The sequence below is a fragment of the Cyrtonyx montezumae genome, unplaced genomic scaffold (genome assembly GCF_038088225.1).
Source record: "Cyrtonyx montezumae isolate F1298 unplaced genomic scaffold, pur_monq_1.0 scaffold_23, whole genome shotgun sequence".
Taxonomy (NCBI): domain Eukaryota; kingdom Metazoa; phylum Chordata; class Aves; order Galliformes; family Odontophoridae; genus Cyrtonyx; species Cyrtonyx montezumae.
Window position 1 is genome coordinate 2,927,776 of NW_027071970.1, and position 13,448 is coordinate 2,941,223.

A 13,448-nucleotide genomic window follows, 5' to 3' on the forward strand; every position below is an offset into this window, starting at 1 on the left:
CACCACGTGATGGGTGTTTGTGCTGGAGGTATGGCCCAGCGTGCTGGCCCGGTGTGTTTTTAATGTAGAATATGTATAAATAAATGCTTTGTTTAAAGCACGCCTGGTTCTTGCAGAGGGGCAGCTGGGCATGGCCTGGCTGTGCAGGAAGGAGCACGGAGCTGCCTCTGTTCGCTCCAGGGCTGCAAGCAGAGAGGCTGTGGCCCTCAATTCCAAACGAGGCGGCCGGAGGGGCAGCAGAGCCAGCCCCTAATGTGATTGCTGCTTTGTGCAATTGAGTTAGCATCTGGCTCAGCCCGTGCTGCTGGTAACTGAGTCCCGGGGGGCTGCAGCCAGGGCTGGGCAGGGCCCCCCAGGGGCTCAGCCTGAGCACTGCTGTCCTGCAGCCACAGCCCTCCTGGGGCAGCAGCGTGCACCTCCCCAGCAGTGCACCCTGCGTGGCATTGGGGTGTTCCCCACAACCCCTAAGGCTCTGCGTGCTGCAGCCCTCCCCTCACCCCCCACCCTGCCTCTCCCCTGAGCTGCTGGGGGAGGCAGTGCTGTAATGTGAGAGCAGGAAAACAGTGGATTATGCTCAGAAATAATGCCCCGCTCGGTTACCGCCAGGCGCCGGCTGCACAGTGCCGTTGGGCCGGGGCCAGCAGCACTGTGGTTTTGCAGGCAGCTTCTGGGCAGGATTTGTGCCTCGGTGGCAGCCCCAGACACCCCCCACCCCCAGCTCCCCTGGGCCGCCCAACCCCAGGCACAGCAAGCAGTGGTTCCTGCACCCTTCCATGGACACCACCACGATGCTGAGCAGCGGTGGTTTATTGGCAGCAGTGGTGGCTGGGTGTACAGCTCATCCTGCCCAGCCATGGGCACAGCTCTGCGTGGGAAATGTCACTTTGGGGTTTAAGGGGGGGGAATGGGGAGGTTAGAGATGATCTGGGGCTGTGGAGGAGCATCCTCAGCCCAGTGGTACCTGCTCGAATTTCCTGCTGCTGTACCGCTGCTCCTTGTCCATGCAGCACAGCAGCACCCAGTCACAGAGGAAGGAGCCCTGCGAGGAAGGGGGGGGGGGGGGGGGGCACAGCGAGGTCAGCGAGGGGCAATGGGCTGAGCCCCCTCACCCCGGGACACTCACCAATCCCACCGAGGTGAGGGCGGTGGCCAACGTGATGACCGTGGGGATCAGGCTGAACCTGCCCGCCTGGCCTTGCACAATCACATCCACGCGGATCCCGTAGGCCTTGGTCAGTACCCGCGTGCAGGTCCCGTTCCAGCTGTAGTACTTGGCAAACCTGGAGGGCGCGGGGGTGAGGGCTGGAGGAAGACACGGGGACGCCGAGGGGATGGGGCTGTCACCTGTAGTTGTAGCCTGGGGATGCTGAAGTCCCTTTGGGGTCGAGGCGGCGGAAGGAGTAGCGCGGGTTGCACTCGGTGTCGGGCAGGTCCAGGTCGCAGTCCCAGCTGATGATGACACCGATCACCCCACCCTGCAGCAGGGCAGCAGGGCTTGTGCACCGCAGGCACAGCATCCCCGCGTGCACAGCATCCCCAGAAGAGCCGCAGGAGTGGGACCCGCAGTGCTGGGGGACATTGGGGTGAGGCTGCCCATTGCACTGCACCTTCTCAGCCAGCGCTGTGAAGTCCTCGCCCGCCTGCTCGGCCAGGAAGCCCAGCCTGAAGATGGGGCAGTACAGGGAGGAGGTGGCATTGAAGGTGCAGCTCTTCAGGTAGTGGCTCTCGGCCGCCTGAATGTTGGCCCTGGGGAGAGCAAGGCTGTGCATCAGGGGATGGGGCAGGACTGGTGCTGGAGGGCAGAGAGCAGAGATGTGCTGTGTCACACAACGTCTCTGCTGCTGCTGCTGCTGCTGCTGCCACTGCCTGGATCCCAGCCCTCATCCCGGGCACCCACAGCACTCACTTGGAGAAGCCAAAGCGGGGGAAGCGGATGTGGTTCTTGATGAGGATGGTGAACTGCGCTGCCATCTCCGCCAAGGACTCACTGGGAGCAGAGGAGTGAGCATGGAGCACTGCAGCTCTCGTCCAGGCTCACAGCCGGGGGCACTGCTGCCCCATAGCGTGCATCCCCCATCGCTCTGCCCGTACCTGCTGCTGCCTCCATGGAGCGGGCACCAGGCCAGCACCTCGCAGCTCCTCCCACTGCCCCCGGGCACGCAGCGCCCCGTCCTCACACCTGCAGGGTAGGGGACAGGCACCCTGCTCTGGGTTCTGCCCGCGGAGGGGCAATGGGCTGTGCCCCCTGGACTCACCGTGGTGGGATGCATCCATGGCCCCGGGGACACAGTCCTGCTCTGAGTGGCATACAGCACTGGGACCCTGAGGGAGGGAGGGGATTGGGATGGGGTTGGGGAGGGGATGGGAATAGAGATGGTTGTGTGGGCATACACCCACACCCCATTCACCTCCTCCCAGGGGAAGCAGCTGTGCACACACACTGGTGCCCCCAACCCCACCCCCAAGCACCCCACACACCGCCCTACCCTGTGCCCCCCGTGCTCACCTCCTGGCACGTCCCTATGGCCTGGGCAGCGCTCACCTCCACCCGCGTGAGGATGCTGAAGCTGCTCCCACCCTACGGAGCAGCCCAGGGGGAGGACAGCGGTCACAGCACAGCCAGGAGGAGCGGAGCATCGCTGGGGCGGGAGAACCGGAGCTCACCTCGGGTGGGGCCACGTACTCCCCGACATCCCAAACCTTGCTCGGCGACTGCGTCACGCCCTTGACCTTGGTGATGACGGAGCTCTCCGGACCCGTTTCTCGCTCCTGGTAACCCTTCTGCGCGACGAGCACATACCTGCGGGGAAAGACGGGATCAGGACAACGGACAGAGCTATCAGTGAAGCACCGGGTCGGGTCGGATCGGTTCCTACCCCCATTCCCATCCCGTCCCGCACTCACCCGACGAAGTAGAGCAGCACCAGGAGCTGCAGCGCCCGGTACGCGGTGCCGAGCCGCCCGTCCCGCACCACCACCACCTGCGGGCTGGAGTAGCTGCTCACCTCCCGCACGCAGCCCTGCCCCATGGCCGCGGAGCTCCGCCAGGCTCGGCCCGGCCCGGCAGCGCTCCCTGCGGGCTGCGGGGCGGCTGCGGGTTGAGGATCGGATGCACATGGCCCGGACTGAGCCGGGAAAGGCAAGCAGAGCGTGTTGCAGCCCGCGGTTGTACCCGCGGGTTAATGATTGACGGCACGGTGCCCGCTGCGAGCGCCCAAACCCGCACGGGCGGCGGTTGTGCAACAGTCGGACGCGACGCACCCAGCGCTAAACGAGCCCGGAGCGCGGGGGTCGTTTCCCGGGGAGGGCACGGCACGGCGCTGGCTTTTCCCGGCAGGAGGAGGAGGGCACCTCCCAGGGACACGGAGGAGCGGAAAGCGATGGCAATTTCCCCCCCCACCCCCCCGCGTTTCGGGAGCCCGAGTGGGTTCGGGCGCCTTCACCTGCGCTCTCCCCGTGCCGTGGGGCTCCGCATCCCGGTACCGGCACAGGACGCGGCCCCCGGCACAGTGACCCCTCCCCGGCCCGGGCAGCCCGCTGGGACGCGTCGGGCCCCGCGCTGCCCTCGGCCACGGCCTTGGCCACGTCAGCGGAGCCGGGAGCGACGCGTGGGGCCGTGGGGTGAAGGGCAGAGCGCTGGCGGCCGCGGTGCCGTTATCTCCCGCAGACATAAGCCAAGCTCGGCGGTCCCTGGCGGGCTCACGGTTGGCCGCGCCACGGCACGGGGCTGCGAGCACGGCCGCGGGCGCGTGAGGAGGTCGGGGCACACGCGCGGCCCCCACCCGCGAGGTGACACCGAGGACGGCGCGGGGTCGGCGCGGAGCCCCGACGGGGCGCGATGAAGCCCCGCGCACACGCGCATTCCGCGCTCCCGCGGGGGGTTCCCGCGCTCGGGGCGGGGCCGGGGGCGGCGCGGACCAATCAGGGCGCGGCTTAAAGGCTTAAAGGCGGCGGCGGCGGCGGGGGGCGCGCGTGGGATGTGGGCGCGCGCGGTGCTGGCGGGAGCGGCGCTGCTGGCCGCGTGCGCGCGCGCCTGGCCCGGAGGAGTGGTGTGCGCGCATCGGGTGGCTGCGGGAGGCGCGCGTTACGCGGCCTTCCTGAGCGCGGGGCCGGGGCCGCCCGCGCTGGTGGAGGGCGCGTGGGGCGGACGCGGCAAGCTGCGGGGCTGCTGGACGCGGAGGGACCCACGCGTGCTCCGCGCTTTCCGCGCCGCCTGCGCCCGCCGCCCGTCCGCCGCTCCCGCGCCCGCGCTGCGCCGGGACGTGGCCGCGCTGTGGCGGAGGAGCGCGGCGTGCGTGGAAGCGGCACCGCACCGTGGGAACCGGAGGCGGCGGAGGGGTTGGACGGTGCCGGGGACGTTGTGGTGCGGGGCCGGGGACTCGGCCGGGAACTCCTCCGAGCTGGGTACGGGACGGGGCGCCGCGCGGGGCCGCGCGGGTGCGGGGCGGGCACTGAGCGTCGCCGCCCGCAGGTCTCTTCCGCGGTCCCGACCGCTGCTGCCGGGAGCACGATCGCTGCGGGACGCAGATCGCCGCGCTGCAGTTCGACTTCGGCATCCGCAACTACCGCCCGCACACCGTCAGCCACTGCGACTGCGACGCCGCGTTCCGCCGCTGCCTGCGGGCCCTCAACGACACCATCTCCGACCTCATCGGCGTCACCTTCTTCGACCTCCTGGAGGTGCCGTGCTTCGTGCTGCGGCGCGCCGAGCAGTGCGTGCGCTGGCACTGGTGGGGCGGGTGAGTGCGGGGCTGCGGGGGCTGCGGGAGCCGCGGCCGTCGGGGGGGTCCTGACGCGGTGCCCGCAGCTGCGAGAGGTACGCGGTGGTGCCGATGGCCACGATGGTGCGGCAGAGCCCCTACGGCACCGCGGCCCCTGCGGCCGTCGGGAGCTCCGCGTGCAGCGGAGCCGTCGGAGAGGCGGAGCGGTGCGAGGCCGTCCCGGAGAGAGCCGCGGGAGGACGGAGGGGTGAGTGCCGGAGAGTTTGGGGTGGGAGGGGTGTGTCCCCGGGCTGAGCGCTTCGGTTTGATCACCGCTCTCTGCCCTCAGGGCTGGGGAGGCTGTGCAGAGCCTACCGGCACCTGGATCGCTGCGAGCACCGCGTCGAGCCCCGGGAGGCGAAGTACGGGCTGCGGAACGGCGGTGCGCGGACGATCTTCCACTGCAACTGCACCCGCAGGTGTGTGCTACGGAGCGGCCCCTCCGCCAACGTCCAGCGGAGTGGGGACCGGGAGGGGGGGAGGGGGGGACGGGGGACGCTGAGCGCTGTCCCGCTGTCCCCGCAGAATGGTGCGGGCCCTGCGCAGGGCGAGGGGCCCCGGGGCCGCGGAGCCGCCGCTCCTGGCTGAGCGCATCGCCGCGCGTTGCTTCGTGCTGGAGCCGCAGCCCGAGTGCGGAGCCGGGCAACGGCACGGGTAAGTGGTGCAGGGAACGGGCCAGAGCCGGGGCTGGTTGTGGCTGATTCTCCGCAACGCGCTCCGTTCTGTTCTTCCAGCAGCTGTGTCACCGCAGCCCGGGCAGTGCTGGTACCCGCACGGCATCTCAGGACCGCCCTGCGGCGTCGCGGTGCTGAGAGTCAGGAGCGGGATGCTCAGGAGAGCGGCGGTGATGCTCTGTACGAGAGGTGCCGGCGGGTGGCCCTGGAGCGGGGGTTGGGGGCCACGCAGCACCCCGCGCCCCGCTGAGCCCCGGCGGAGGAGCAGTGCCGTGCGTGGGGAGGAGCTGCGCTGCGGGGCGGAGCTGCTCAATGTCGGGTCCTTGAGAGAAAGGATGGCACCGAGCGTGGCTGCTGGCGTGACTGCGTGGGGCAAGGAGAGGGATGGAGGAGGCTCAGCTGCACACACATCCCCCCTTCCCCTCCACACCCAACCAGCTGCGGGTGGGGGGAGTGGGGACGGGGGAAAAGCGACTGCCTCTTGTCCCCTGGAGGATGCTACAGGCATGGGAGCCCTGGGAAGGATGGTGCCAGGACCCCCACCCCCGGTTCTGGCCCAACAGAGGGGGGGGTTGGGGCGAGCCAGGTCCCCCCCTGAGCTGTAGAGGTTGGAGCACGGTGCCGTGCCCCGGGGGTTCCAGTCCCTGTGTGTGGCATAAGGCAAATAAAGGGCAGCGTGACACAGCGTATGGTGCTGGGGCACTGCATATTCCCCCCCCCCCCCCCCCCACACACACACACACCCCCTGCAATAAGCACAGTGCAGCTGGGGCAGGCGGGATGCTTTATTTTGTTGCTCACACTATGTCCAAGCCCGAGGCACAGTGGTAGGGGCAGGAAAGAAGCAAACTCCCATCTGCAGGGTGCCCGCAGCAGTGCTGTGCCCCAGGGTGGGGCCCAAACATCTTCACTTGCAGCACCATCCCCCCACCCCCAGGCCCACTCACCTGTCCCACAGCTCTGACACACACGAGGGGTTCCCTCACCACCACCCCCTCCCCTGTGCCCCCTTTGCAGCCCCGGGAGGAGCAGGGCAGGCACGCAGCAGGGTTGCAGGGGTGATTCACTGCAATAAATAAGGGAGAGGGATGGCTCAGCAGGGACGTGGCACGGGAAAGCACACAGCAAGCACGCTACGAGGAGGGAGAGAGCACAGCCTCAGCGCCCCATGGTACAGCTGTAGCTGTCCAGCTCCCGGGGACTGCCCCCTTCCTTCGGGGAAGTGCTGCAGGGAGGGCTGGTGGGGCTCATCCTGCGGCAGGGATAGCCCTGATCTGCACTCTCCCTCCGTCGGCCCATGGCTTGGTCAATGGTTTCCAGGCGGAGCGCAGGCAGCAGGCCCAGGTTCCTGGGGTCAGCCCTGGCCAGGGGGTTGTCAACAGCAGCACGCCGGGCAACGCATGGCTCTCTCACAGTCTGGTAAAAGGAGCCCGGGCTGCTATCTTGGCTGTTGGCCACTTGCCCCGATTCCTTGGCTTTGGATCCGCGGCGTCCCAGCTCCAGCTGGGGCAGGTGGATGGCAGGGATGTCCCCGGTGAGACCGCGGCGACTCTGTGGGGAGGGGCTGCGGCTGGTGGCCCGGTCACGGCTCGATGGGCGCAGGATGAGACCCTGGAACTTGGCCAGGCTGGGGCTGCGGCTCCGGTGCCGCTTCATCTTGCCCGGGCTGGGGCTGCGGGATTTGGGAGCCAGCAGGACAAGCGTGCTGTCATCCTCCTCCTCCGAGCTGCTGCCCGAACTGTCCGTAGGGCTGCTGCCCTCCTCGGATCTAGGCAGGGAGATCTGCACCACGCATCAGCACCGCGCCCTGACCCACACAGGGGGTTGTGGGGCACTGCAGCAGGATGCCCTGCCGAACCCTCCTCCCCAGCCCCCTTTGCCTCGAGGCACTGCTGACCTGGAAGGGCTCTGTCACACCCACGATGCTGCTGGAGGTGTTGCTGTAGTAGCCGAGGATGTACTCGCCCTTCCCCTTGGGCAGCCCTTCCTCTGAGAACATCACCTGCAGCAGGTGGGCACGGGGCTGGGCCCAGGGCTGCCCCCAGCCACCTCCAGCCCCAACACCCATACAGTGCCAAGCAGTGAGGTTCCCTCCCTGCCCCCGGGGCGTTCAGGGCCATCCCGAAGTCCTAGAGGCTGCTGCTGCCTCACCCAGGGCACAAACAGCCCTGACTTGTGGAGCTGCTCACCTGTGCACACAGCTGCTTCTCTACGCAGCGCTCTCCATCATCACTCCTGGCCCAAACGTAGGACACATAGTCTTTAGGATGCCGAAAACCCACCTGTGGAAGAAGGGAGGTGAGCTGATGCTTTTGCTCTTCCCTTCTTCCAGCAAGTTACGGGCCACATGGAGCCCACAGAGAGGGAGAAAGACAGAAGTGCCGGATCCACAGTGCCTGCAACGTGGCCTCTCCAGAATGGGAGAGCTCAGACTCAGGCCGTGCACCAACTCCTGTGGGACGGGGCAGCTACAGAGGGGATCACATCACACTGCAAAGGACCCCAGCCCCTACCCGGTAGAGGCCAATCCAGTCCCAGGAGCTCCGGTGGAAGCCAGCAGCCATCTTGTACTTGACAACTGCTTGCTCAGGCCTGATCCACTCATCAGCCACAAAGATCTCCACCGGGGGCTTGTCTGCCTTGGAAGCAAACTGACATGCAGATGGTGGGTAAGGGCAGGCGGCCACACACCAGAGCACTGCCACCAGCCCTACAAGAGCAGCACCCCCACCGCTCCCAGCCACGGTGGCGTGACAGCAGTCCCGCCTAGCACAAATAAGAAACACACACACGGGGCACACACTCACTCAGAGCCTCAGCAGGCTCACCTGCACGGCAAAGACAGCAGCTACTGGCTTGTGGTCGCTGACCGTGTACTCCATATGGCTGCAGTAGCAGAGCTGGCTCACTGACAGCACACCTCGGCTGGGCCGGCGCCCGCTCGCCCCAGCGCTGGGAGATTTGATCTTCCAAAGGATGCGATCAGTCCAGGCGGGTTTTCGCTTCTTGGCACTGCAGGGCACAGAGGGGCATCTCTTGCCTGGCAGGGGGCAGTGGGCTCCACCCCAACCTGCCTCCCCCTGGCACTACGGAGCACGCAGGCAGGGGATGCGGCTCGTCTCGGCGCACAGCTCAGTGCAGCTGCAGGGACAGACCTGCACTGGCACCAGCACAACGGCTGTGTCCCAGCCCCCCCCCTCCCCTGCACCCCAGCCGTGGCGTTGACAGCCTGCTCTCCTACCTGCTGTCGTACTTGTTGGTGCCCACATCAAACTTGAACGTGGGGGGGAAGTTGAGGGGTCCCTCCTGAAAGCCGCTCAGGACGGGCCAGGTGCTTTTGGCAATGTTCAGCTGTGGGCAGGAGAGCAGCAAGGCTCCATGGCCCCAGCTCGTCCCAACGCACCCAGAAAGGAATTGCTGACACCCACAGCTCCAATGGAAATAACACTCTGGGAGTACACTTCCCCAATGAGCTGGAAGAGCCCGTGCATGGGCACTGCAGGAAGACACCCAGCAGCACACCAGGCCTGCTCACCTGGTCCTTCTCCCAGAGCTGGCTCAGGATGTTGCTGTCAATGGCATACTTGACAAAGCGGATGTCAAGGCTCTCGATGCGGAAATTGAGGTCCCCAAACCAGAAAACGAGGCTGTGGGCAGGAGGGTGGTGAGCAGGGCAGGAACCAGCCCCTACCCCTGTGAGGGTGCCAGCAACTGCACCAGGCCTGGATGTGCCCCCAGAGCAAACAAGGGCTCCTTGAAGCATATTGCACTGCATCTCACTGCACAGCTCTGCCACCCAGGACCAACCTCCAAGCTGTGCTCGGATTCAGAAGCCAGATCCAACTATTTGAAGGAGGTCAAAGCACAGGGTTGGCCCTACAGCCTCAGCACAGAGGTACTCACTCATGGTCCAGGATGCCACTGGCCGCCCTTCCCTCAAACTGCTGCATGTGCAGTATGGTGGCAAAGTCCTCCTTGCGCTGCTCCGCCTTCTCCAGGTGTGCTGGCAGGTGGCAGTTGAGGAAGCACACCATGTGCCCAAAGATGGAGAGACGGACGCTCACCCCTCCTTTGTTGCCCTGATGCAATTGGATGCTGTGAGGAAGGCAGCCCCTCCCCACCCCCTCTTGCCCCCCTGGGACCACACTCACCCAGTAGCCGCCCAGCCCTGTCCTAGTGCAGTCTGTCTGGATGTCCTGCAGGAAGGGGAGGTGGTAGTACTTGGCAAACACCAGCAGGATCACACCTTGCATCCGCACTGTGCTGACCTGGAACAGGAGCAGGGCTGGTAGCAGGATGATAGCCACAGCACAGCCTGCAAGGGTAGGGACAGCTCCAGGCCAGAGCAGCACCTACGATTCTGCACGCCCATCTCTCAGGGGGCTTAGCAGCACATTTAGCTCACAGATCCAGGCATACTCTGCTGGATCTCGACCACAGACTGAGACAAGCCCAGCAACACTAGGACTTATGTACTCTGTGCAGCAAGCTGCCTGAGGAGCTGAGCCTTGCCCTGGGATCTGCAGGCTGCTGCCAGAAGCGTGGGCTGGATCCTCTCCTCACCCTGGTGCAACACAGTGGGCAACAAGGTGTGTCCCCAGAGTACCACAGGGGAAGCCAAAAGCAACTAGAGAAGCGAGCAGGGTGGCAGAAGCTAGGCAGCACACTGCCAAAATGCCCCATTCACCTTCAGCTCAGCTTGGGGGTTGGACTCGATGATCTCTTGAGGTCTCTTCCAACCCCTACGATTCTATGATTCCATGCACTGCTCAGAGGGCTGAGTGGCATTGCTTTAGTCAGGTCTCCTCCTGCACACCTGCCATCTATCTCTGCCCTGCTACCCGCCCTGTGCCCCCCTGCCTGGCTGGCAGGAGCAGGGGGGAAGCTGTCTCTCCAGCCCCTTTGGGACTGCCTTACCAACACAAAGTGGAAGGGGCTCAGGACATCCATGAAGAGCTCACTCCACTGATCTGTGAACAGGGCGTCCTTCAGGCGCTTGTTTATCTTGGAGTTCACCTCCTGCAGCCTGGGAGAGAAAGGACAAAGTGCTTTGCAGAGCCTGTCTGACCCCAGACGGGTCCCTCAGCCACAACAGGAAGGCACCTGCATCCCGGCCAGGGAGAGCTCCTTGGGAGAGGCAACCAAGGACAGAGCTGCAAGGGCATTCCAAGGGAGAACCCTGGATTTAGAGCACAAACCAGCTAGATCCTCACGCTAGCGATGCTGGGTAGCAAGAGGCACAAGAGGCAGCGAAGCTGCAATGCTTCAGCCCTCTAAGCAGGAGCAGTTCAGCTGCACAAGGCTGGGCAGCAGTCTAAAGTCTATCTCTAGGTGCTTACGGGACACATCAGCTGCATGGATGTCTGCAAAGGAGCCAGGTCCCACCAGTACGTCAGCACAGGGCGTCCGGACGCATCCTAGCCACCGAGCTCAGAGCAGCAGCGCCAGAAGGTTAACAGTGCTCCTCCCCACTCAGCAATTAGAGAACAGAGGGAAGGAGAGCATCCCCAGAGAACAGCAGAATCAGGAAATGCCTCGCCCGAAAATATCGAGTGCCCCGGGCACAAAGACATAGGTCAGAAGAAGGACACGGGCAGGCAGAGGCACCGTGGAGGCAGAGGGAGCTCACCAGCACGGGACACTGTGCCCCGGCCACAGCACAGCCCCAGCCAGTCCCTCACACCAAGCAGCACCCCTGCCCCAATCCGTGCAGGTGGGGTCTGCCCATAAGGCTGAGGGGACCCCAACCAAGGGATGGGTGCTGGCACAGTGCTGCAGCTGCATCGTGCTTTTCCTGCTGTGGGTGGAGGTGCAGAGCAGGGAGCCCACCGGTGGCACAGCTCCTCCACTCTGTGCACAGGGAGCTCGCAGGGCAGAGGTTGTACAACAGGCAGCAACTCCGTGCTCTTGGCACAGATCTGGATGCTCCATGGCAATCCCTGAGGGTCTGGTTTTCTCTTAAAATTCTGGCTCAACTCGCCTGGCTGGCCACGCCAAGAAAAGCCTCATCACACCAACCTGGGGCCGCCTTGCCAGCAGTTAAGTGTTGCCAGAGGCACAGAGCCAAGCCAGCTGTGAGAGAGCAGCAGATCTGTGCCCTTGAGGCTCACATAGCACGGACAAGAGCTGAGATGAGAACGCTTCCAGTGGAATCCAGCAGGCAGTTAAAAGCCTCTCCAGGTCTGACCCAGGCACCTCCCGAGGCCACACTCTGCCTGGCACAGCCACCTGTGGGCTGTGCAGGGGGTGGCTCATGGCTGTTTGGGACCTGAGGGCTTCAGCTCCTCTTAGCACTGATGTTTTTGGAAGAAGTTGATTTTCCATCACCTTTCACGACGTTGTTCACTGACAGTGAGCACCCCCTCCCTGCTCCCTATGCCTGAGAGCGGGCTGGAGCTGCAGCTCTCCCACTCTGAGTCCCCCCCAGGACTATGAGAAAACCCTCGATCACAGCCCCCCCCCCCGGGGCCGTGCACCTCTCTTACCCAATGGCAATCATGTCTGCATCATTCGTCTCGCCTGTGTTGAGATGCAACAGCGAAGTCACATCGCTGGGGGGCATAGCTGTGCCCACGTTCCAGGTGACCACTGTGATGCTTAGGAGGAATAAAGGAGAACGAAGTAACGCTTGGGCTCAGAAGGGCTCCCTGTCCTCCAACCCAGCCCCCCCACGAGGTGCCTGCCCCAGGCAGAGCAGGCTGCAGCAGCTCAACCAGAGCAGGACATCCCCAGATAACTGCCTCCCCATACAGAGCTCACCCCCCCACCCCCGTTCCCAGGCGTGGGGGTTTGGGCCCCCCCCGCTGCGCCCTGCCCGGAGCTGGGCAGTGCATCGCGTGTCAGCAGTGTCCTTCAGAGCACACAGCCACCACCATCCGTCACAGCACATTAACGCCAGCAGCCCGCAGGCTGCTTCGGTGACACAGGAGCCAATTCCAGCAGCGTGGCACAGAAGTGCCACACCATTTTGAGAGCTCAGCGAGAGAGTGTCACCTCTAATTCCACCCGGAGCGCACCACGTCCATCCTCCGGACATCGTGCTGCGTTCGGAGGGTCCCTCAACCCCAAACCCCACCCAAGGCCAGCACAGGGGGATGAGAAGGGCAGCCCCAACCCACGGAGGGGACACGGCCGCTGCTCCGTGCCGGCTCAGTGGGGCTCCCGGCGGGCTCTGACCCCACGTTCCCCCATATCGATGTCACATGCAGAAGGGGTCCCGATGTCCCCTGACCGTCACCGTGAGCTCACCGGAACGCTCCATCCTCCGCAGCCGTCCCCGTGCAGCCCAGGAGAGCATCAGAGGATCCGCCGGCACTCGTCGGGCTGAGGGACGCCCCGCACCTCCCGAACAGGGGCTGCTCCTCGGGCTCCGGTTTGGCGAGGACCACGGCCTTGCCCAGCCCGACTCGCCCGGCGGAGAGGAACTCGCTGGACACGGCCTTGGGCAGCCCCACGGCGCGGGGAGCGGCCCAGGCCGAGATGTGGTCGCTGGATTCGGCTTTGGGCAGCGGTTTCCCGGGGACGTGGGGCTCCGCGGGGCCGAGCTCCGCACCCAGCACCGGGACGCGGCCCGAGGGGACGCCCGGCACGACGGGCAGCGGAGCGGGCACCGAGAGCGGTTCGGGCCGGGCCCTGCCCACGTCCAGCGCCGGGAGCTGCGCGGCCCGGCCCGCTAGCCGCTCGTCGGGCCGCCCGCAGCCGGGCTGAGCCCCCTCGGACGGCGGGCGCGGGGAGAACGGCTCGAAAGCGGCGTCGGGTCGGGAGCTCCTCCGCGCGGCGGGCGGCGGGGCCGGGCCCTCGGAGCCGAAGGGGACGAGCAGCGCGGGGGGGGCGACGGCGGGCGAGGGGCTGCGCGGAGAGACGGGCCGCGAGCCCAGGGCGGCCGGGCCCTGCTCCGCGCTGCCCCGCCGGCCCCGCTCCATCCCCCCCAGCGCGGCCCCGCTCTCACCGCGCGCCCCCCGCCACCTGCGCGGCGCCCGCCCCCTCGCACGTCACGGCGGAGGGGCGGGGACGC

At 66.0% G+C, this 13,448-nt stretch overlaps 3 protein-coding genes across 4 annotated transcripts; 1 reads left to right on the forward strand and 2 right to left on the reverse strand.

Annotated features, from left to right (window-relative positions):
* Positions 1-810: 810 nt before the first annotated feature.
* P2RX2 (purinergic receptor P2X 2) lies at positions 811-3,029 on the reverse strand. The gene is made up of 10 exons (XM_065738711.1): positions 2,905-3,029; positions 2,665-2,800; positions 2,507-2,578; positions 2,256-2,322; positions 2,092-2,179; positions 1,907-1,987; positions 1,608-1,746; positions 1,345-1,475; positions 1,124-1,280; positions 811-1,039 (listed from the first exon to the last, which is right to left on the reverse strand). Exons 1-10 carry the CDS (start codon positions 3,027-3,029, stop codon positions 947-949), a joined length of 1,089 nt encoding a protein of 362 aa, XP_065594783.1. The 3' UTR covers positions 811-946.
* Positions 3,030-3,977: 948 nt separating this feature from the next.
* Positions 3,978-5,684, forward strand: PLA2G3 (phospholipase A2 group III). The gene is made up of 6 exons (XM_065738712.1): positions 3,978-4,404; positions 4,472-4,739; positions 4,808-4,968; positions 5,050-5,179; positions 5,286-5,414; positions 5,495-5,684. The coding sequence occupies exons 1-6, from the start codon at positions 3,978-3,980 to the stop codon at positions 5,682-5,684; spliced, it is 1,305 nt and encodes a 434-aa protein (XP_065594784.1).
* Positions 5,685-6,401: 717 nt separating this feature from the next.
* Positions 6,402-13,402, reverse strand: INPP5J (inositol polyphosphate-5-phosphatase J). Of its 2 annotated transcripts, none has more exons than XM_065738871.1 (12): positions 12,683-13,397; positions 11,920-12,030; positions 10,352-10,460; positions 9,586-9,702; positions 9,338-9,513; positions 8,970-9,081; positions 8,676-8,785; positions 8,263-8,446; positions 7,948-8,085; positions 7,624-7,716; positions 7,332-7,436; positions 6,402-7,216 (listed from the first exon to the last, which is right to left on the reverse strand). In XM_065738871.1, exons 1-12 carry the CDS (start codon positions 13,354-13,356, stop codon positions 6,593-6,595), a joined length of 2,553 nt encoding a protein of 850 aa, XP_065594943.1. In that variant the 5' UTR covers positions 13,357-13,397; the 3' UTR covers positions 6,402-6,592. The 2 variants fall into 2 exon arrangements, with proteins under 2 accessions (XP_065594943.1, XP_065594944.1); XM_065738872.1 differs by having other exon boundaries at positions 7,122-7,241; positions 12,683-13,402.
* Between the last annotated feature and the right edge of the window lie 46 nt (positions 13,403-13,448).

Coding starts and splice junctions, on each gene's coding strand:
- P2RX2 (XM_065738711.1), bottom strand. CDS start 3,029: ATGGGGCAGGGCTGCGTGCGGGAGGTGAGCAGCTACTCCAGCCCGCAG. Junction 2,180..2,255: donor CATGGATGCATCCCACCACG/GTGAGTCCAGGG, acceptor CCTACCCTGCAG/GTGTGAGGACGGGGCGCTGC. Junction 1,747..1,906: donor CCCCGCTTTGGCTTCTCCAA/GTGAGTGCTGTG, acceptor TGCTCTCCCCAG/GGCCAACATTCAGGCGGCCG.
- PLA2G3 (XM_065738712.1), top strand. CDS start 3,978: ATGTGGGCGCGCGCGGTGCTGGCGGGAGCGGCGCTGCTGGCCGCGTGC. Junction 4,405..4,471: donor CGGGAACTCCTCCGAGCTGG/GTACGGGACGGG, acceptor CGCCGCCCGCAG/GTCTCTTCCGCGGTCCCGAC. Junction 5,180..5,285: donor CACTGCAACTGCACCCGCAG/GTGTGTGCTACG, acceptor CTGTCCCCGCAG/AATGGTGCGGGCCCTGCGCA.
- INPP5J (XM_065738871.1), bottom strand. CDS start 13,356: ATGGAGCGGGGCCGGCGGGGCAGCGCGGAGCAGGGCCCGGCCGCCCTG. Junction 9,082..9,337: donor AGTGGCATCCTGGACCATGA/GTGAGTACCTCT, acceptor TCCTGCCCACAG/CCTCGTTTTCTGGTTTGGGG. Junction 7,437..7,623: donor AGAAGCAGCTGTGTGCACAG/GTGAGCAGCTCC, acceptor CACCTGCTGCAG/GTGATGTTCTCAGAGGAAGG.